General features: G+C 44.0%; 3 protein-coding genes across 7 annotated transcripts in view; 2 read left to right on the top strand and 1 right to left on the bottom strand.

Annotated features, from left to right (window-relative positions):
- LOC310964115 (ankyrin repeat domain-containing protein 46) overlaps positions 1 to 22193 on the top strand; it is a 223827-nt gene that overhangs the window by 143755 nt on the left and 57879 nt on the right. The gene's annotated exons all lie outside the window — the stretch shown is intronic.
- On the bottom strand, positions 2760 to 10350 carry tkfc (triokinase/FMN cyclase). Of its 2 annotated transcripts, XM_083937113.1 has the most exons (17): positions 10293 to 10350; positions 9585 to 9774; positions 9378 to 9482; positions 9100 to 9287; positions 8168 to 8246; positions 7987 to 8076; positions 6843 to 6877; positions 6656 to 6740; positions 6491 to 6580; positions 6276 to 6392; positions 5214 to 5333; positions 4962 to 5099; positions 4743 to 4849; positions 4558 to 4664; positions 4287 to 4320; positions 4081 to 4173; positions 2760 to 3983 (listed from the first exon to the last, which is right to left on the bottom strand). In XM_083937113.1, the coding sequence occupies exons 1-17, from the start codon at positions 10296 to 10298 to the stop codon at positions 3825 to 3827; spliced, it is 1743 nt and encodes a 580-aa protein (XP_083793239.1). In that variant the 5' UTR covers positions 10299 to 10350; the 3' UTR covers positions 2760 to 3824. The 2 variants fall into 2 exon arrangements, with proteins under 2 accessions (XP_083793239.1, XP_083793238.1); XM_083937112.1 differs by lacking the exon at positions 10293 to 10350 and having other exon boundaries at positions 9585 to 10009.
- Positions 11380 to 22193, top strand: part of exoc6b (exocyst complex component 6B) — a 344934-nt gene continuing 334120 nt past the window's right edge. For all 3 annotated transcript variants that reach the window (XR_014593720.1, XM_083937108.1, XM_083937107.1), the window contains exons 1-3: positions 11380 to 11534; positions 21850 to 22015; positions 22117 to 22164. Coding sequence is in view for 2 of the 3 variants with exons in the window: in XM_083937108.1 (XP_083793234.1) it covers positions 11446 to 11534; positions 21850 to 22015; positions 22117 to 22164 (303 nt within the window). In the remaining variant the exon portion in view is untranslated. The remainder of the gene's footprint in view (positions 11535 to 21849; positions 22016 to 22116; positions 22165 to 22193) is intronic.

Below are 22193 nucleotides of genomic sequence, written 5' to 3'. Positions count from 1 at the left end.
CACAAGGTCACAGACAGAACCAGCTAAGCCTCAGTTGTCTTCAGACCAAACAAAACATCCCTCAGACATTACAACCCCCCTCTGAACTTCTCTCATCACAAGGTCTCTAACACAGGGTCCACACAGGCCAAGGTCTCTAAAACAGGGTCCACACAGGCCAAGGTCTCTAACACAGGGTCCACACAGGCCAAGGTCTCTAACACAGGGTCCACACAGGCCAAGGTCTCTAACACAGGGTCCACACAGGCCAAGGTCTCTAAAACAGGGTCCACACAGGCCAAGGTCTCTAAAACAGGGTCCACACAGGCCAAGGTCTCTAAAACAGGGTCCACACAGGCCAAGGTCTCTAAAACAGGGTCCACACAGGCCAAGGTCTCTAAAACAGGGTCCACACAGGCCAGGGTCTCTAAAACAGGGTCCACACAGGCCAAGGTCTCTAACACAGGGTCCACACAGGCCAAGGTCTCTAAAACAGGGTCCACACAGGCCAAGGTCTCTAAAACAGGGTTCACACAGGCCAAGGTCTCTAAAACAGGGTCCACACAGGCCAAGGTCTCTAACACAGGGTCCACACAGGCCAAGGTCTCTAACACAGGGTCCACACAGGCCAAGGTCTCTAAAACAGGGTCCACACAGGCCAAGGTCTCTAAAACAGGGTCCACACAGGCCAAGGTCTCTAAAACAGGGTCCACACAGGCCAAGGTCTCTAACACAGGGTCCACACAGGCCAAGGTCTCTAACACAGGGTCCACATAGATTGTAAAATAGAAAATGAATGAATTTTGGTGTCTCGGGGAAGTTCTCTACATTGACAGTGAAAGCACGTTAAATTTTTCACACCCATGTGACATAATTTATCACTGGGAACACAAAACACACACACACACACACACACAACATCAGTACTGACCTTTGCCGTGGTCTGTGTGCAGCACAGTGGTGTCACCAAAACGAGAGCAGGCGTTTGAAGCTCTGTCGATTTATGATACGAGAGCGTGGGCGCGTTCAAAGTCTGAAAAGCAACGTGTGTGTGTGTGTGTGTGTGTCAGGAAGTTGGGGCATGGTTGGTGCCCGAGAGAGAGAGAGAGAGAGAGAGAGAGAGAGAGAGAGAGAGAGAGAGAGAGAGAGAGAGAGAGAGAGAGAGAGAGAGAGAAGTGAAGAGAGAGAGAGAGAAGTGTAGAGAAACAGAAGACGAGTTGAAAGAAAAGATGAAAAAGATTTTGATCTGCAGTTGATTTAATCACAACTGAAACACACTTGCATGTCTCATTGTGGAGGTTCTCAACCAGGGGTCCGGGGACCCCCCAGAGGTCCTTGAGGGAGCTCCAGGAGATCCCCAGAAAAAGGGGGATGGTAGGTTATTTATATTAATCAAGAAGTGAGAGCAAGAGTCGGTGTCATCACAGGTTTCAGGATCTCGACAAGAAGAAGAGAAATTTTCTGACCCTTGGTAAAAGTCAAAGAAAAGAAAATACCGTGTGTCTTAATGTTACGCAGCCGCAAATGAGCCAAAGCTAACAAAGGTGCAATGCATCAAATTTAAATTGCACATGGTCCCTTTCAAATCAATCAATCAATAAGTCTGTTCCCCTCGTTATTCATCTCATCTTCAGCCTCTTATCCGGGGTCGGGTCGAGGGCGCATCAGCTCCAGCAGGGGACCCCAAACTTCCCTTTCCCGGGCCACATTAACCAGCTCTAACTGGGGGATCCTGAGGCGTTCCCAGGCCAGTGTGGAGATCTAATCTCTCCACCTGGTCCTGGGTCTTCCCCGAGGCCTCCTCCCAGCTGGACGTGCCTGGAACACCTCCCTAGGGAGGCGCCCAGGGTTCATCCTTACCAGATGATCCTGAACCACCTCAACTGGCTCCTTTCAACGCAAAAGGAGCAGCGGCTCTACTCCGAGTTCCTCACGGATGCTGAACTTCTCCCCCTCTCTCTAAGGGAGACTCCAGCCCCCCTCCTGAGGAAACACATTTCAGACGCTTGTTCCTGGACCTGGTTATTTGGGTCCTGACCCAGCTTTCATGACCACAGGTGAGGGTAGGAACCAGGACTGAGCGGTAGATCCAGAGCTTTGCCTTCCTCAGCTCTCTCTTCGTCACAACGGTGCGGTAGAGCGACTGCAGCTCCGCCCCCGCTGCTCCGATTCTCTGTCCGAACTCACGCTCCATCGTCCCCTCACTCGTGAACAAGATCCCGAGGTCCTTGAACTCCTTCACCTCCCCCTCAAAAGAGAGCTAAGGAAGGCAAAGCTCTCGATCTACCGGTCAATCTTGGTTCCTACCCTCACCTGTGGTCATGAAAGCTGGGTCAGGACCCAAAGAACCAGGTCGCGGGTACAAGCGGCCGAAATGTGTTTCCTCAGGAGGGGGGCTGGAGTCTCCCTTAGAGAGAGGGGGAGAAGTTCAGCCATTTAATTCAATGAAAACATACAGAATATCAAATTGAAACCGCCAAGTCGGTGACGTTAGCTAGCTAACAGTAGCTAACTGCTGGTCTTTGAAGCTAAATCTTAGCAAACCGGGGTCGGACATGTATCAATTTAAAGGCCCGTGACACAACAAGAGGTCAAGAACCACTGGTGCTCTGGAAAAAACACACAATCACTCTGTTAGTGTATGAAACACACTGTGTAAGAATTACTTTATTAGTTATTATTAACACTGTTGTATCAAGAAAGTGCATTTAATCCATGGATAATTCTAAAACAAATGATAATTCAGAATATTATTATTATTATAATTGTCTTAAGGGGACACAACAGGGTAAACATTAAATTAATTAATTATTATATATAGTATCATATGTTTAAAGATGCAACTGAGGCATTTTCTAAAGATATTTTTGGGAGAAATGAAGAGAAACAACAGAATAAACATTTAAATGTGTATTCTGCATGTTTTCTTCCCACTAGTCTGAAAGAAAACAAGATACGATACAAAATAACCCAGAAATAACCCCTCAAAATGAAATGAATGCATGTAAAAATTGTTTTTGCCTGTAGTGTCTCCCTTTGAAAAGGAGCGCTCAAAAACGTGCTATCGAGTTGCATGATGGGAAATGTAGGAACTAGTGTTTTATTTGAGGATATCTTCAGTTTTTGAGTTATTTGTCGACTTAAATCCAAACGCTGGAGTTTTAGAAACTCCTTTAATTAGAAAAGTCACTTGAAAGGTGTTCAAATCAAATAATCAGTCAAATCAAATAATCTGCTTTTCATTAGGAATGTTTAATTAAGGGTGGAAAGGGTTGCGGGGGACCCCAAACTTCCCTCTCCCGGGCCACATTAACCAGCTCTAACTGGGGGATCCTGAGGCGTTCCCAGGCCAGTGTGGAGATCTAATCTCTCCACCTGGTCCTGGGTCTTCCCCGAGGCCTCCTCCCAGCTGGACGTGCCTGGAACACCTCCCTAGGGAGGCGCCCAGGGTTCATCCTTACCAGATGATCCTGAACCACCTCAACTACATAATTATACAAATCAATAAAAACACTCATTTATTCAAGTCTTGCCAAACTTTGACAACATTTCTGAGCTTGTTGGTCAAAGTTTAAAGGATCGTACGGGTGTTTTTTTGTTGTTTTTGATCATTTACTAAACGGTTTGTACACTTTACATCACTGGTGATCATTTTTTATAAACATACAGTCGACTTTTAGGTCGATTTTCTGTCTTTTCTGTTCATTTACTGTGCGTAAAGCATGAAAACGTGCTTCAAAGAGGTCAGAATCGCAGTTTTTTCTTCGTCACTGGGTCATAATAGTGTTGTTCCGTTAGTATTACTCCGGTGATCGTAATAACCTGCTCTGGTATTATTTCCTAGATTACTTGGGCCCTTCCAGGGACTCCAGCACAGCTCTCAGGATGGCGGCTACGGCCACGGCGCCGGGGTCAGGGAGGGTGAGCCGCTCGGCCGCGATGTAGCTGGACCGCCCCGCCCTCGCTGTGAGGTCACGGGTCGAATCTGCCCCCGAGGACGCTTTCTAGGAAAGGAGAGAGAGAGAGAAAGTCGACAGTACGGCCACATCACCTCCGGGCAGCGCTGCGGGCAGCCTTCAAAATAAAAGTATATCACAGCACCTGCACCGCAGCGTGAAGTACAGCCATCTGTCCACCAGGTGGTGCTGCAGTGAGCTTCATCAGCTCATCCACAGCAGGACACAAAGCATCCAACTACACACATAGAAAGAAATATATTGCTGTCAAATAATTTGTTGATCAGGAGATAAGTCTCAAAATAAAAAATATAAGATAAGAAAAGTAGCAGATATGAGAGAACGACTCACCATCGTTCTGTCTCCGGGGTCAGCACCTCCGTACCTGTAGGACGACTGACATTACAGATCCTTTCTCAACTCTTTCTTATTTTTTATAATTTATTATGTAATTGTTTACTAATTTAATAAGCTGACTCGCTTCTGGAGCCTCGAGTGGCCACTTCGAGGAACTGCAGTTTTCGCTACTTCTGCGTTTGCGGTATTTCTCAGAGCCTGAAGTTGCTGCTTCACACACACACACACACACACACACGTATGACAAAGACACACAGCCCCGTACCTCCTCATGGCCTGTGTTCCAGCACGCATTGCACTCGCCCAGGCTGCAGCGCCGCTCTGCCCCTCAGTCACATGACCAGCCGCCGCCGTCAGGAACAGACTGTACAGCTGACGCATGAAGACAAGACACGCGTGGGTAAAGATGGCGTCAACTATCACGTCATGTCAAAGCGCGGCGGGACCTACCGCTCCCGAAGAGCCGCCCATCGTCTCCTGCACCAAGCCAGCGAGGACTGATAGCAGTTGTCCGGGGCAACCAGGGACAACGTGATCCTGGAGCCACTCCTGAATGGCTGAATGAGCATTTTCACAATAAAATAATTATAAAAAAGAAGCTTTTTTAAAATTTTGTACAGCCACTTGCACGTCTTTATGCAGGTGTAGATGCTCGACTGTGTTTCCTACCCCTAGCGGCCTGTGCGTGAGTGTTCCCGCAGTCTCCGTCCCCTGAAGCTCGGTCCAGGGAGTTCAGTTCCTCCTGCATTTCCAACAGCGTGGAACATACCCTCTCTAACGCGTCACGCATCACATGACTCTGTGGCCCTGGCAGAAAGAGACATATTTAAAATAGTTTATATATTATTTATTAACCTGACTGGACCACAGAGGTCTGTCTGCATGTGTGTACGTATACTACAGGTAACCGTGGACACTTACCTTCAGCGTGTGTGCTGTCCTGTGGCCGCGTGCTCACGACTCGAGGCTCTGTCATGTAGCTCCGTCCGGTTACACACACACTGCTGAGGTTTGGCCAGGCGGGGGCGCTGGTCTCAGCATCTATATGGGATAAAGGATGTTAAAGTCGCAGTCGGGAACATTTGTTTGATCATATTCTCTGAAGCCGACACTGTCCCTCCAATAGAACATAGCACAGTTCACAGTTCATGCACACGCCACAGACCCCCCCCCCTCCCGCAACACATGTTACAATATAACAGACGCAAGCCTCAAGCTAGGCATATGCGAAATGACGTTAGCAGTTGCTATCTATGAGTAAGTTAGCCAGCCTACCACCAGGCGTGTACTCCATGCTGTTTATTGATGAAAGAAGACGCGGGCGCGTTCACAGGAATCTGGTGCACACGCACTGACGAGCACTCCATGGGAGGGAGCAGAGGAGCTCGGTGATAGAGGGGGAGGGGCGTGAGAGTTGTAAACGTTTGAAATTTGACTGAGTCAACTCTATCTGAACTATGAACTATTCCTTTAAGATAAGGGTTGGGGGGGGTCAATGACAAGGTCCTCACAAGTATAGCAATACGTGTGTGTGTGTGTGTGCTGACGCGCATGTATGTGGCTGAGGTTTGGCCAGGTGGGGGCGCTGGTGTTAGCGTCTATATCGAGATAGCGTATGTTGAACGTGTGTGTGTGTTTGCTCTTGACCTTCTATCTTTGTGAGGACCATTTGACTATAACCACTAGTGCTGTTGGAAGCCGGTGCCAGGATTTCTCAGACAGAAACCAGGACTTCCTTCCCAGGTGAGTGAATCGTGGTGTCATAATTGACGTGTCAAAGTCATAAATCTTCACTTTTTATAGCAATTCACACATTAGCTAAATTAATCTGGATTACTACAGAGGTATGACCCCAAACGAAAAAGATTTAGCGGTGATATGAGAATAAAGGGTCAATGATGGTCCTCAAGTTTAGCCATGTATGTGTGTGTGTGTGTGTGTGTGTGTGTGTGTGTGTGTGTGTGTGTGTGTGTGCACGCTCACCAAACAGTCTCAGTGTTTCCTGATTGGCCCTCATCAGGGTCAGAGACACTCCTGCCATCTCCAGCGATGTCATGAACGAGCCGGACATCACCCTGGCGACCACCACGCCGCGACTCTCTGTAACCGTAGAAACCGCCAAATCACACTCCGCATAAGCGACGTTTACCACTGAAGAGGGGGCGCCTGGGTCCTTTCGTGCGTGTCACCATAGTTACCCAGAGAGACGACGGCCGCTCTCGTGACCACAGCGATCTCCAGACAAGACAGAGCGCCGAGGTTGTTGACGCACACGACCACGCCGTCTCCTGTGAGGAGGAGGGAAGACTCACACACTGAACTCCAACTGAACAAAAGAGACACGACGCATTGAGAGGACCGACCTGTCTTGAGAGGCAGATGTGATCGGCTGTCAGGGTTGGTCATCTGATCGATCATGGTCTTCACCACCTCATCCGCGGACGCCACCTGATTAACAGAAACAGAACGAATGAATAATACAAATATTAATATATCTGACAGATAAAGATTAAACAGAGTGAGATCAGTAGTTTATTTAGAGTGACTCACCTTTGACCTTTTGATTCCAGGTTCACCGTGGATCCCTGGAGAAGATGAAAATACTCCAGTCAGCAATTCCCACATGGAGAGTTTTGATCAGAGCAGCATACCCGTTTGCATCCGTCGTTCTTCCAACCCGCTTAAGAAGAAATCGCACCTTCTTCTATATGATGGAGGCCTCGATTGTAGTGATAGACCGATATTTGCGCTTTTTTAGGTGTATCCTATCGGCCGATGCGGGCTGCTGCGTTCGCCGATAGTTTTTTCCCATCATTATTAACAGACCGGCGTCCACAGGCAGCTCCGTGTTGCTGGAGACGCCTTTTTTAAGTTCATTAATTGTTCCTTTTTTAAAAAATTGAGACTCGTAACATTTGTTATCATCATTGTTTAATTTTTATGATGTAAATTGAGGGAGCAAAAGTAGAATCAGCTCCAAATATCGGCGGTCCGTATCGCTCGTCGGCTAAGGCTGATGAAAGTCGGTATCGGCCCTTTAAAATCCATATCGGTCGATTCCTACTTGATTGGCGAGTATCGTTGCCTTGACGCATCTGTGTGATTGGATGTTATGCAGAATTATGATCGACAACTATAGAAATAGAATAAAATGTTTTTTTCAACATGTAAATTTTCTTTGTTTTCACATAAAAACCATAGACAACTTGTCAATCACATGGTAGCCCCGCCCTGAAACATCCTCTGCTTTATAGTCTATTTTTCCTCAAAGAGGGACCATACTTTACGAAATGATCATCATGCTGTATTTATGACTATATGACTATTTATGGAGCAGTGGAGTCGCCCCCTGCTGGACATTAGAAAGAATGCAGTGACTCTTAAATCTTACTTTTAACTCACATTTTGCTATTTTTAGACACTGACTTTATTAACCAGCACGGCAACAGGCCACTAGAGGGCGCTATTTATGTATTTGTCCCCAAAACATCAAATTATGAATTTATTTATCTTTAGCTAGCCCCAAAGAAATCGGTCAAAACTGTCTTTTTACTAGTTCAGAAATCTTATTTACTGGTATCAGACCTACAATCCTTGATCCGTCCTTATCTCTCTCTCTCTCTCTCTCTCTCTCTCTCTTTTGCACATTTCCACCTTTTCCCTTTCACCTCCTCCATCCCTCCATCCCCCTTACCCAGTCCTAGCTCCATGTCTCCAGGCGGCAGGTCAAAAGTAGGCAGGCAGCCTGGAACGCTGCACGGAGACAGACCCACCCCCAGCGTACCTGGAACACCGACGAAATGTGTCATGAAAAGCGTCCCCGTTAATATTTCTACAAAGCTTCAAGTGAGCGAAAGAAAGAAAGAAAGACTCACCGATCCCTTTCAAAATGTCTGTCACCTTGGAAACGATCTGTTCCAGTGAGCAACCTTCTTCCGCTAGGGCGCCGGCCAGCTGACAGAAAACGTGACGACAGTTTGAACAGGAGGAGCAATAAGGTGAAACATATTGATAAACAAACATCTGTGTGGTCAAAATGCATGATGGGAAGTAACTCAGCTTTATGGAATTGCATTTCTATGAGTGTTGTCTGTATAATTATGATAACTTATTTTATTTTTTTACAAAATCTTAGCCAGTGGAAGCATGTAGATGTTAAACATAAGGGGCCCCAGAATGGAGCCTTGAGGAACTCCACAGGTCAACTTTGTCTGGTCAGATGTGTAATTACCTAAAGACACAAAGTAGTCCATGTCCTTTAAGTAAGATTCAGACCAGTTTGGTACTCTTTGTGGTAATTTTGTGTCTCTTTAAAGTAATTTTTCACGTATTTTTTAAGTTTCCAAGTGGTTGTTTTGTATGTTTTTGTGGTAATTTTCATCTTTTTGTGGTTATTTTGTCTTTTGGTGGTCATTTAACATCTATCTTTAGTCATTTTGCATCTTTTTGAGGTCATTTGGCATCTTTTTGTGGTAGTTCTTTGTCTTTTTGTGGTCATTTTACACCCATCTTTAGTCATTTTGTATCTTTTTGTGGTAGTTTTGCATCTATTTTTTGTCATTGTATGTTACTCTGCAGTACGTTGTGCCTCTTCGTAGTAACTTTGGGTAGTTTGTAGTTATTCTAGGTATGTTTGTACTCATTTAGAGTCTCTCTGTAATAGTTTTGCGTATTCTTTTGCAACAGTTTGTGAGCCTGGACCACGGCCTGGTAATCGTTCAGTGATTCATCCATGAATGAACCCTGAGTTAAGGGTTTTTTGTCACACTACTATTTTCCAAGGTAAAATGACCTTGTTGTTGTTTACCTTGTGTACGATTACAGTGCCACACAAGCCTCTCCTCCCGGCCTTACTGGGCTGGTCAAAGGCGCAGTCATCGGCAACTATCACCATGTCAACAGTGACGCCGTGGTTACGGGCCTGCTCCGCAGCCACTCCGAAGTTGAGGCGGTCGCCGGTGTAGTTCTTCACAATGAGAAGGACCCCAGAGGCCCCTGTGGAGGGAGGAGGGTGACTCCGATTAATGTCATCCAATTGAATTATTCTTTAATTTAACATTCAGAAGTGTTTCTTTAACTTATTACCGGCATTGTGCAAGCAGAGAATGGCAGCCAGGACGCTGGCAGAGGGCGGAGAAGCAAAGACTCCGCCTGCTACAGCTGCAGACAGCATACCTGCACCGAGGTAACCTGGGGACGGACAGAGAGGGGAGGGAAGAGAGAGTCAAAAATAAGCTGGGATCATTTAAAAAGAGTACTCTGTGTCTCATTTTTCAGCTTTAAAAGTTGTACCCCCGTGTGCCGGCTCGTGTCCCGACCCCCCTCCGGACACCACGGCCACTTTGCCCCTCAGGTTGTCCAGGTCGGAGCGAACAACAACTCTGTGGCCCTTCAGCAGAGACAGGCCCCCACTGGCCCTCACCAGGCCGCAGAGAGCCTCGTCCACACAGCTGTCTGCAGAGTTGATCAACTTCCTTTTGGGCTGAGAGAGAAACAAAGAGCGTACAAACAGAATGTAGAGAGACATTCATTCATTCATCTTCAACCGCTTGTCCCTGTCAGGGTCGTGGGGAGAATGTGGGGGCTGGAGGCGATCCCAGCTGACATCAGGCGTGAGGCGGGGTCCACCCTGCACAACCTACTTTACCTTAAGTAGAGTTTGGAGCTTCTTGCACACACATACACACACACTCACAGTAAAGACAGAAGTTTACAGAAGCTGCACAGTAAACTTTGATCTGCAACAACAACAACAGAGTGTAAAGTGTGGAGTCTGCAGCCCCGCTCCTGCTGCCCCTGCGTGGACTCTGATCCTGCAGAGTAACAAGTGTGCAGAGAAGTGCGAACTGAAGCAGGCAGAGTGAGAAATAACCGTGTGAGCAGAGAAGAAGAAGCTGCAGCAGGCAGAGTGAGAAATAACCGTGTGAGCAGAGAAGAAGAAGCTGCTCAGTGACTCTGTCCACGCGTGTCTCATAACAGATATAAGAAGTACACGGTTACCTCCATATAGTCTGGTCTGGTCTGGTCCGGACTGGTCTGGACTCTGTCCCTCCGACTGCAGCTTTAACCTCAACAGATTTTAATTGGCTGACACCGGATGTAATGGGAATTTGCCTACAAAATAAAAGCATTTAAAAAAATGTTTTAATATTTTTTATTTATTTATTTTAGTTAAAAATGTTAACAATACATTGCAAGACAATGGCCTCCGGATTACGGAGAAGGAAAGATGAAGCAAGGAAAAAACAACAATTAATTTTATTTTAATTAATTAATTAATTAATTAATTTTATTTATTTTTTTCCTTTGTTTTTGTATCTCTCTTAATATATATATCTATATATATATAGATATATATATTATGCATTTATTATTATATTACATTTATTAATGCATTTATTTATGAGTGTATTCATGTGTTTATTTATACATATATTAATGCACTTATATAGAACATTATTCGTGGATTTATTTATTCATTTATACCTGTATTTATTTATACATTGATGAATGCATTTATTTATTTATTTATTCATACCTCTACTTATTTATACATTTACTTATGCATTTATTTATTTATGTATGCCTGTATTTTTTTATAAATGTATTTATGCGTTTATGTAGACGTATATTCAGCCATGTATTTATTTATACCTTTATTTATTTATACATTTAATAATACATTAATTAATTTATTTATTATACATGAATTCATGCATGTATTTATTCACAACTGTATTTATTTATACATTTATGAATGCATTTATTTATTTATACCTGTATTTTTTTTAATTTACTTTTGCATTTATTTATATGTTTATTCATTTATATATTTATTTACACATTGATTAATGCATTTATTTATAAGATTAACCATGCATTTATTCATGTATTTATTTATTCATACATGAATTCATGCATTTGTTTCTGTATACCTGTATTTATTTATGCCTTTATTTATTAGTTACATATTAATGTATTGGGATTTAAGTCCTGTTTAGTCCTCCACACTCAGACCCCGCTCCCCCGGGCTGCTCGGTGTCTAACACCGAACCAACCCCCCGGTTCCTCCTGCGTGACGCACGGAGCCCAGACAACCAGTCCGCTCAGCTCCAGCTCCTCTCGGTCTGAACCGTCCGGAGCAACATGCAGGATGGCGAGTGTGGAGACAGCCGCAGAACACGAGCGTATCCTGCGGGAGATCGAGAGCACAGACACCAACTGCATCGGGCCGACCCTCCGGTGAGTAAACCACCCCGGCGAGACGCAGCAGAACCCGCGGCGGAGGAGGAGGGGGGAGCGGTTAGCCGTGATTAGCTAGCCAAGTTAGCAACTAGCCAAAACTTTACTGTTGTGTTTCCATTATCGGACAGCTAACCCTCGGCTAACTTTAGCTAACTAATTGACATTCTGCTCACTCGGTGTCTCACAAACGGGGTTGTTGTCTGCGGGGGTTGTTTTGCGGGAGCTAAGGGTTTGTTAAACGGCTCTTTTGTTCGTCAGTTAGTCGGTAAATTTTATCCTTGGAGGAGTGTTTCGGGTCGGCAGTTATTGTCAGTTGGTTAGCAGTTATTGTCAGTTGGTTAGCAGTTATTGTCAGTTGGTTAGCAGTAATTGTCAGTTGGTTTGCAGTTATTGTCAGTTGGCTAGCAGTAATTGTCAGTTGGTTAGCAGTTATTGTCAGTTGGTTAGCAGTTATTGTCAGTTGGTTAGCAGTTATTGTCAGTTGGTTAGCAGTTATTGTCAGTTGGTTAGCAGTAATTGCCAGTTGGTTAGCAGTAATTGCCAGTTGGTTAGCAGTAATTGCCAGTTGGTTAGCAGTTATTGTCAGTTGGTTAGCAGTTATTGTCAGTTGGTTAGCAGTTATTGTCAGTTGGTTAGCAGTAATTGCCAGTTGGTTAGCAGTAATTGCCAGTTGGTTAGCAGTAATTGTCAGTTGCTTAGCAGTTATTGTCAGTTGGTTAGCAGTTATTGTCAGTTGGTTAGCAGTTATTGTCAGTTGGTTAGCAGTAATTGCCAGTTGGTTAGCAGTAATTGCCAGTTGGTTAGCAGTTATTGTCAGTTGGTTAGCAGTTATTGTCAGTTGGTTAGCAGTTATTGTCAGTTGGTTAGCAGTAATTGCCAGTTGGTTAGCAGTAATTGCCAGTTGGTTAGCAGTAATTGTCAGTTGCTTAGCAGTTATTGTCAGTTGGTTAGCAGTTATTGTCAGTTGGTTAGCCTGTTGCTAGGCGGTTAGCATAAACAGTCAAAACATACCAAGGAGTGTTTGTTTGTCTGTTTGTGTGTGTACACAGTGGATGAGAGCAACAATAGCTCGTTTTTGAAGGGGAAACGCAGCGTTTTAAAGCCGCTGGTTGGTGTCAAGTGTTATTGAATGCTTATTTAGCGACTTTCCTGTTCATGTTGTGCTCTTGAGCCAGGCTACATGGTTTCACATCCTATTAAAGTGGGGAGGATGCAGCAGCAGCAGCAGCCGTGTTTATGGACTGAACCTCGGTCACACACGGTGCTGTGTCCCGCTCATGCTTTAATATGTTATACACTTCATTATGGCACACAGTGTAATAGTGTCACAATACCAAAATTATGATTTCGGTTCGATATCTACCTTAAATATCTCGATACCGATACTGAAACGATAGCACGGCGAAGACTAAAATATCATCAAAAGTGATGGAATACATTTTTAAGAAGAAGAAGAATTAATTTATTTATCCCGCAAGGGAAAAATTAAATTTTCTCACTCTGTTATTATACATGTTACACACACACACACACACACACACACACACACACACACACACACACACACACACACACACACACATTAACAAATAGGACCTATATACATGCAATCGATGGAGAGGTGTCAGAGCGAGGGGGCTGCCAGTGGATCGGCACCCCAGAGCAGTTGGGGGTTCAGTGCCTTGCTCAACAGCACCTCTGCAGTGCCCAGGAGATGAACTGGCACCTCTCCAGCCACCAGTCCACGCTCCATTCATGGTCCATGCAGAGACTTGAACCGGCGACCCTCCGGTTCCCAGCCGAGTCACCTATGGACTGATTCATTTTTTTATTGATTAAATAACGCTTAAAGCTGCTGACCTTTATAGCCACTTAACTTGTTATAACAACAATGGATGATGATGCAGCTGTTTAAAAAATTAAAAAAATATTAGTAGCAGGACATGGGACTTATGAAAACAACAACATGTTCACAATTATCTAGACGATTCTTTGGCCAATTTAAGGTTCTTGGCGTCGTTGTGTTGTTGATCAGCAGACTTGTAAACACCAGCGCATGTTCTGGTTAAGTCAGGGCGCACTTCACACTGTACATCCGTACCGTGCCCCAGCATGCTTCACGGCTAAAGTCTAGTTCCTTTGACCAGTGTGAGTGCAACCGTACCGCACTTAGGAGTTTATTTACATGTTAAGCAATTGACTGATACTGAACACACAGCACTATTTATTTATTTACTTCATTTAAATATATATATATATATATATATATATATATATATATATATATATATATATATATGTTAATGGTCAACGATTGACTTGATACTGTGATGTTTATTTAGCTATTTTGTCTTTATTTAATCTCTAGTTTCTCAGTGGTCCTTTTGACATTGCTTGACACTGCAGCATTGTATGTAATCATGTTAAATGTGCTTTAATAAAGTTATTTGTTTAGGAAAGAAGCCTTCTGAGCACCTTTTACAAAATCACATCAGTGCAAAATCCATTATTGCAGCTACAAAAATCCCATAATGGTCGGGTCCTCATTCGGAGCATTGAGAGGACACTCAAGTCACTTATCACTTTTTAAAAATCCGCTATCATTTCAGCATCTTTCCTAAAAATAGTCTTCTGGTGCCCTCTCAGAATAACCCGTCCTTGGCCAGCCCTCTTTGAACCAATTGTCCGAAGCGGAAACAGGCAGTGAATGAGGAAATGCAACAGAGGAACTGCAGCTACTGAAGGCTTGTTAAAGCGTGTACCCTGTGTGTAAAGTGTGTTTTCTTCTTACACCCCCCCACCATGTTAACCATTCTCAGAGCCATTTACACTTGTTATTTAGGCCAATTACAGCGTCTGATGGGAGGTCAGTAAGCCCGCTGAAGTGTGTGTTTCCCGGCCCCGCTCGACACCCATTAGTCATATGACCTGACAGCTTTTTTGTGCCACCTCCGGCTGCCACATTCTCCTCCTGAGTGCGTGTGTGTGCTGCTCAGACGGGCAGACTATCATTTCGCTCTGCGATGATGTCTCACCTCTAACTGTTTCCCCCGTCTCTCAGCGTTTCCAGTCACACACTTCAAACATAATGGCGCAGTCTATGTTTGGAGCTGCCAGCTGCATCGTTAGCTATCTTTAGCCCCCAGTGATGTTTTAAAAGATTTGAATAGGCAAATATATCAGAAGATGGAGTGTGTGTGTGTGTGTGTGTGTGTGTGTGTACATACTGGCATGAGAGACGTTGTCTTTAAAAAGTTTCCTTCCTGGTGCTGTTTTTATCCTGTATCTCTTGACTTTGGATGTTTTGTAATTCCTGTTATGTAAGAGCATCGTCTGCATACTGTAGATACAAATATGTTTGGGACTAGAAATGGCTTATTGTCAGCGTGTGGAGCCACGTAAGGAAACAACAAAATAATAAATAGATAATATAAATTTATATATAATATATAAAGGGGAATTTTGGTGTTTTTCAACCTGGACCCTATTTTTCCCGTGTATTTCTGTGTAAGTGACGAATGACAGCAACCTTTTTTAAATGTCTCCAGTATTGAGCGCAAGATGCTGTGAACTTCAATGTAATGGATCAGGGCACCTGCACACTGACGGTATCAGTCCACTAAAAGAGTTCGTAAGTAAAGAGTAAAAGGGTCTGAGTGGATTATAAAAAGTTATGGAAAGTTTCCGTTCTCCTGCCATGCTTCGGTGTGTAGCTACTGATGCAGGTCAACACAGTCACTTTAGCTAATAGCATTAGCTTAGCATTAGCAAGTGTGTCCACTCTTGGAGCAGAGTGTTTCTGTAGTAATGGGTTCTTTGGTAGGACGTCTTGTCCTCTTTGTCTGGCAGTAGTGTCCCAGTCAAACTGCAGACCCGGTGGTCTGAAGGTGCAGTGTGTCCGGAGTTATTAGGATCCATTTGAAGCTCAACTAGACACAACTTCTGCCTGTCTGCGTTCAAATGGTGCATGTGAAGGAAAATGTCCAAAAACAAACATTATTTTTTTATTAAAATTGGTTTAGAGATCACAAATCTACGCTCCGCAATCTTCTCCCTCTCTGAAGCTCCACTCCGGTGTCTTCGGGCAACATCCCGCGAGATTTCAGAACGAGATTTCAGACCCAGAAGTCGAAACCAACTTCCCAGTGACGGTCGTTGTTAGAATAGAATTAGAATAGAATAGAATTGTCTTTATTGTTATTGTGTCGAAATTTACAGTACCAGCCCCATCAAATAGTATAGACTCAACCTTTAAAACACACCTTCAAAACGACAAGCTTACACACACACACAAACACACACACACACGCACACTGTAGCAGCTTAAGGAGACAAAACCAAAAACAGTAGATTGCAGAGACCCGAGCATCATCAGCATAGAGGAGTAATCATTGTAATTCAGCCTCTCAGTAGTAACTTTCCTGGGAGTCCCGGGTGCCGCCTCTTTAAACGGGTAACCAGTTTGGCAGTGCGAGTGCGTGCTCTCCTGCAGCAGCCGCGTGTGCAGGTCGAGGCCGGCTGCAGCATTCCTCCCTGACAGCAGAAGAACGCAACGCTCGATCTGACAGGAGCAGGACTGATCAGCCGGCTCACTCCCTCAGGGTTTGACTGCGGCTTCCTCTGTAGGGAATTTATCAGTGTTGTTAAACTGTATTTTGATTCTACGGCTTCGTTTTAGTTAATGTGGAGGAAGGAGGAAGTGACTTTTTATTGTTGTAGTCAATGAATAACACGATCATACATTCGAGTTGAGACTCGGACTACAATCATTTTTTAACTGCATCAATTTAGTCTCTAGAAGTTTATGACTCTACTCTTTCCCATGGTGTAGTGTTAAAGAAGTTAGTGTAAGATAGTATTGAATCAGAAGAAAAGCATATCATCCCAGCCCTGACGCACAGCTAGAAAATTATACGAATAAGTCGATAAAGAGTTTTAATTTAATGTATTATTTATTTTATTTAGTGCCCATCAGCAGTACCCAAACCAGCAGCCACTCTCCCAAAAGGGGCTACGTTTACACCGACACTTCTTTTTTTTCATTTATCAACCTCATGTTTGTGTCGACACGGTGGTGTGGTGGTGGTTAGCACTCACAGCGAGAGGGTTCCTGGTTCAAATCCCGGCTGGGGCCCTTCTGTGTGGCGTTTGCATGTTGTCCCCGTGTCTGCGTGGGTTTTCTCCGGGTTCTCCGGTTTCCTCCCACAGTCCAAAGACGTGCAGGTGTTGGGTTCATTGATGACTCTAAATCACCCGTAGGTGTGAATGGTTGTCTGTCTCTGTTCGTCTCTATGTGTCCTGTGATAGACTGGCGTCCTGTCCAGGGTGGACCCCGCCTCACGCCCCATGTCAGCTGAGATTGGCTCCAGCCCCCCGCGACCCCGACAGGGACAAGCGGTTGAAGATGGATGAATGAATGTTTATTTGTCATTCCAACTATTAAGAAATATAGTTAATGAAATCTTAGTTCTCTCAGGAGCAGAAAATAGGAACAAACTGTTTAAGATAACAGTACAAAACAGCATCAAAAGTGTATGAATGCAGACATTTGGGACGTTTTTGCTGCAGCCAAATACAAGAAGAACACAGTGTTTATTTGCTTTTCAGATGTTGCACTGAATTTGATGCCTGTTGCTGACTGATGGTGCCACTTGTGCGCGCCGCTTTAGAAATAGCTGAATGTGTCACGGCCTTATCTGTGTTCGTCTGCAGTCTGAGCTCATTCCAAGGTGTGTTGTTTCTTTCACGTCTGCTAATCTAATCACTCACCCTGCAAACAAGGAGAAGCCCTGTCGCTAACTTTCAAAAGCTCCCTCTTTGTGTGTGTGTGTGTGTGTGAGGGAGAGCTCCACCCTGTGTTTACCAGTGTGCAGCTGGTGACTTTCTTCCGATGTAGCCATCAATGACAGGGGGCCTTTATGTGTGTGGTTTTCCACTGCATGCCCATGGAAAAGCTCGTTTCTGATTGGATGGTAGGTCCTCCTCCATAGTAGTTCTGCTGGACCGTTTAAATCAGTGCACCAGGTATATTAAAGTGGTAACCACGGTAACAATACTGATACTTTGCCATCAAAGGGGCGGCTGTGGCTGAGTGGAAGTGTGGGTCGTCCTCCGGTCCACATGTCGAAGTGTGATTGGGCAAGACACTGAACCCGGAATTGCATCCTTGTGCTGCGCATGGGTGTGTTAGTGTGGTGTGAATGGCCTCTGTAGGCATCCGTAGGCCTCGTGCTCGTACATGTGCAAACGTGCTTTACTAAAGCCCACCTCTCCCAAACGGGCCGTGGACGGCAAGCGTGCAGCTCCTAGACGTGGAACGGTTGCACTCACACTGGTCAAAGGAACCAGGCTTAAGCTGTGGAACGTGTTTGGGCACGGTACGGAGGCACAGTGTGAGTGCGCCCTAAAGTTTGGTTTGGATTTTCATCATCCTCAATTCCACTTTCCCCGAGTGCTCCTCTGAAATGCTTCACCTTCCTTTCTTTGTCTTTGTCTTCACTGTTTAGATGCACAGAATAAGGAAATGTGTGTAAAACAGAAGCAAACTATTTGAGTTCTCGGCAAAGACTTTTAGCGGATTCATGTCATGGTGTTATGGTTATTTATGTCGTCCTTTTATCAGAGTTTTTGTCTGCATCATAGTGGAACACTACTACTCATTGTATTAAACTATTCTATTTTGGTTAAATGTGAATACATTTATAAACCGCAAATTAACATTTTTAAACGCATTATCATTTTAATTTCAGCCATTTCAGCAGATCTGTGGGTGAAATCTTCTCACACACCCCGAGCAGTTCTGAAGGACTGTTAGTGTGTGTGTGTTTGTTTCTGCAGGGAGTAACTTGCCACAAGCTTGTTACAGCACACACACCCTGCTGAGTCATCAGTCTGTACTTAGGAAGACACCAACACACAAACACACACACACACACACACACACACACACACACACACACACACACACACACACACACACACACACACATTCATTCATGCACACTCAGAGTGTTGGAGTGCTCGTCTTAAGTGGGTTAAGATCCTATTTAGCCAGCTGTCGAGTGCACACACACACACACACACACACACACACACACACACACACACACACACACACACACACGGCAGTTGTTTACAATGATGTCATAACTCAGAGCAGCAGTCAAACTTCTTCGTGTCAGTGCTTCTTGCTTTTCATAACTTTTAGTTCCCAAAATTTGTCCGATCGGCCGTCTCTTCCTCCTCATCCTCCTCTCCTGTCGTCCACTACACCTCCTTCAAAATCTGCATCCATCCATCCATCCATCCATCTCATATTTCCCCCTCTTTCTCGCCCTCCATCGCTCCCCCCTCTCCTTCTCAATGCACATGGGTTTGTGTTTTGCTGAATATTTGTGAATTCAAATGTTAACAACACAAAGCTAAATAGTTTTAGCCGTCTTCACAAGCGCAGCGTGTACGCACTCTGATACAGGAGTAAAGCTGTGCATCATTTGACACGTCCCGCAGTGACAAACAGACAAAGGAGCATGAAATGAAGCATGCTCCTCTCCTCTGGGCGGTACCAGGCACCGCTAACACACATGCTAAGCTCAACTCGTACACAAACACTCCTCCACGCTCGTCAGGAAACCAGCTATTGTTTAGAGACTTCTCAGGAGAATGAATCCATCATGTTTACGTTCACCGGAGAGCAAACGCGTCACGTCTCCAACTGTAATTAGGATCCAAGTACGGGGAAAATGAATCTGGATTATTGTTTGAGCCGTACGCTCTCCAGTGCGTCCTCGTTAAATCACTCGTTTATGATGTCACTTCCCTGTTTATTTTGTCCGCCAGTGACTTTACAATGTGTGTGTGTGTGTGTGTGTGTGTGTGTCTAAAGAAAGCTCTCTGTGGCGTCAGACCTGCTCTCTATTGTACAAGTCGGGCATTTCCTGGTCAACAGGAGGAAGGGTGGGGATTCAAGACATACACAGGTGTGTGTGTGTCCCTCTGCGTGTGTGTTGTGTGGGAAAGAACACAGGAAGAACTGTGATGCTATTACAGAGAGAGCTTGTACACAATGTTTATCTACATCTGTGCACACATGAGAGCAGTTTATTATATTATTTTATTAATGTGTTTGAATTCAGCTCTTTGCTGTTTTACCTGCAGAGACGCGTTTGACCTTTTTGAGGGTTAAACCGTCTAAAAGTGAATCACTGTTAAATCAAACAATTCAAATGTTAAACCGTAGTTTTGAACCTGCAGCTGGAGGGAGACCTGCATGTACAGACTTTGTTAATCTGCCTTCCATCTAAACTTAATTTCACCAACGTTTCCAATAATAATAATAATAATAATATAATATAATAATTTCTAATCAGTCAGTAAGCCCAAAGTCCAGACGGATGTATCCAAAACAAGCCTGCATAATCCAATACTTGCTTTTACATTTATGGTTTATGATGAACGACAATAAAACAGAAAATGAATCAGCAACTCATCTGCTGTATTACTGATAAATGCTATGATGTCCTGTTTTAACAATTTACCTTATTCTTTTATGTTGCTTCATCTCTTTGTTTTATTGTTTATTTTGTAAAGCATTTCATTTTTTATTATTATTTTTGTTGTTATTAACTGCTTCATCTCGTTGTTTTTATTGGTTTTATTGTGAAACATTTTATATATTTTTTTATTACTACTAATATTATTATTATTAATTGCTTCATCTTGTAAAGTATTTTATTTTTTATTGTTATTTTTGTTATTATCATTAACTGCTTCATCGCTTTGTTTTTATTGGTTTTATCGTAAAGCATTTTTTTTTTATTGCTTCATTTCTGTGTTTTTTTTATTTTATCATAATTTTTTATTATTAATTATTATTTTTTATTGCTTCATTTCTGTGTTTTTATTTATTTTATTGTAAAGCATTTTATTTTATTTTTAATTTATTATTATTGTTATTATTATTATTTTATGGCTTCCTCTCTTTGTTTTCATTGATGTTATTGTAAAACATTTTATTTATTTATTTACTTATTGATATTATGAATATTATTATTATTATTATTATTATTATTATTATTATTTAATCTCTTCCTCTCTTTGTTTATATTGCTGTTATTGTAAAGCAGCTGTGATCGCAGCTGACTGTGGTTCTGATGAGCTGTGTAACGTCGCCCCCTCATGGAAGCGTTCTGCCTCTGCACCCATCCCACCGCTCCACCACTCCTCTCTCCTTCCTTTCTTCCTCCTCCTTTTCTCAGAGCGAATGAGTTTCTCAGTAATTACTTTCTTTCTCGTCTTCTGAGGTTGTTTAAATCATCCAATGAGGTCGCTTGTAGTGTACAAGGTTACCATGGTTGCCGTTCGCCGCGCCACTGCGACTCTCATTTATTGAATTGTTTCCATACGTGTGAGTAAAAGAAGAAGCGTCGTTGTTGACTTTAACATCTTTTGATGCACAGAAAAGCACATATTTGTGTATTTGTGTATAAGTTAATTATCTTTTCACTTTAAAACAAACAAAAAAAAAAGCTGCTAGCTCCGATCTTTCAACAGGTGGTAAAGAAGCTGAAGGGAAATCGAGTTTTTAGGCGTAAAATATTCATTTCAAATGGGATCTGAGTGTTTACCTGTAGAACAATTCATAATAGATGCAGGGGCGACTGTTGCTCAGTGATAGAGTTGGTCTTCCTCCATTCGAGAGATCTGCTGTTCGATCCCCACCTCCCCCGATCCACATGTCAAAGTGTCCTTGGGCAAGCCACTGAACCCCGAATTGCTCCCTGTGCTGCGCATGGGTGTGTAAATGTGGTGTGAATGGATTAGATTAGCACTGTCGCCTCACAGCGAGAAGGTTCCCGGTTCGACCCTTTTGTGTGGAGTTTGCATGTTCTCCCCGTGTCTGCGTGGGTTTTCTCCGGGTTCTCCGGTTTCCTCCCACAGTCCAAAGACGTGCAGGTGTTGGGTTCATTGATGACTCTAAATCACCCGTAGGTGTGAATGGTTGTCTGTCTCTGTTTGTCTCTGTCCAGGGTGGACCCCGCCTCACGCCCGTAGTCAGCTTGGATCGGCTCCAGCCCACCCGCGACCACGATAGGGACAAGCGGTTGAAGATGAATGAATGAATGAATGAATGAATGAATGAATGAATGCATGGTCTGTAGATGTCCACTGCCATCAGTGTGAATGTCTGTGTGAACGGGTGAATGTGACAAACACTGTGAAAGCGCCTTATAGAAGTACAAGTCCGTTTACCATAATAATGTAAACATTCTGTCCCTTTCTCACCCGTTGTCTTCACGCTCTCTCTGTCCAGGTCGGTGTACGACGGGCGGGAACATGGCCTCTTCATGGAGAAGCTGGACGTGCGTATCAGGAACCACGACCGCGAGATCGAGAAGATGTGTAACCATCACTTCCAGGGGTTCGTCGACTCCATCACGGAGCTGCTCAAAGTACGAGGGGAGGCGCAGAAGCTGAAGGTGAGAGGGGGCAGCGGGTGGAGTAAAGACGGAGGAGTGTTTTGAGCTTGATACGTTAAACTAGTTCTTGATGCTCTCTCTCGTTTGTTTCTGTCTCTCAGAGTCAGGTGACCGAGACCAACAGGCGCCTTCAGGATGACGGCAAAGAGGTAAACGAAATATCAGCACCGTCCGACCC

This window comes from Echiichthys vipera (assembly GCF_963691815.1).
Source record: "Echiichthys vipera genome assembly, chromosome: 22".
In the NCBI taxonomy this organism is placed as follows: domain Eukaryota; kingdom Metazoa; phylum Chordata; class Actinopteri; order Perciformes; family Trachinidae; genus Echiichthys; species Echiichthys vipera.
This window is presented reverse-complemented; position numbering and strand designations above follow the sequence as displayed.

Coding starts and splice junctions, on each gene's coding strand:
- tkfc (XM_083937112.1), bottom strand. CDS start 9,819: ATGTCTCTCTACATTCTGTTTGTACGCTCTTTGTTTCTCTCTCAGCCC. Junction 6,741..6,842: donor CTGGAATCAAAAGGTCAAAG/GTGAGTCACTCT, acceptor TCTGTTAATCAG/GTGGCGTCCGCGGATGAGGT. Junction 5,334..6,275: donor GGAAACACTGAGACTGTTTG/GTGAGCGTGCAC, acceptor TATCCCATATAG/ATGCTGAGACCAGCGCCCCC.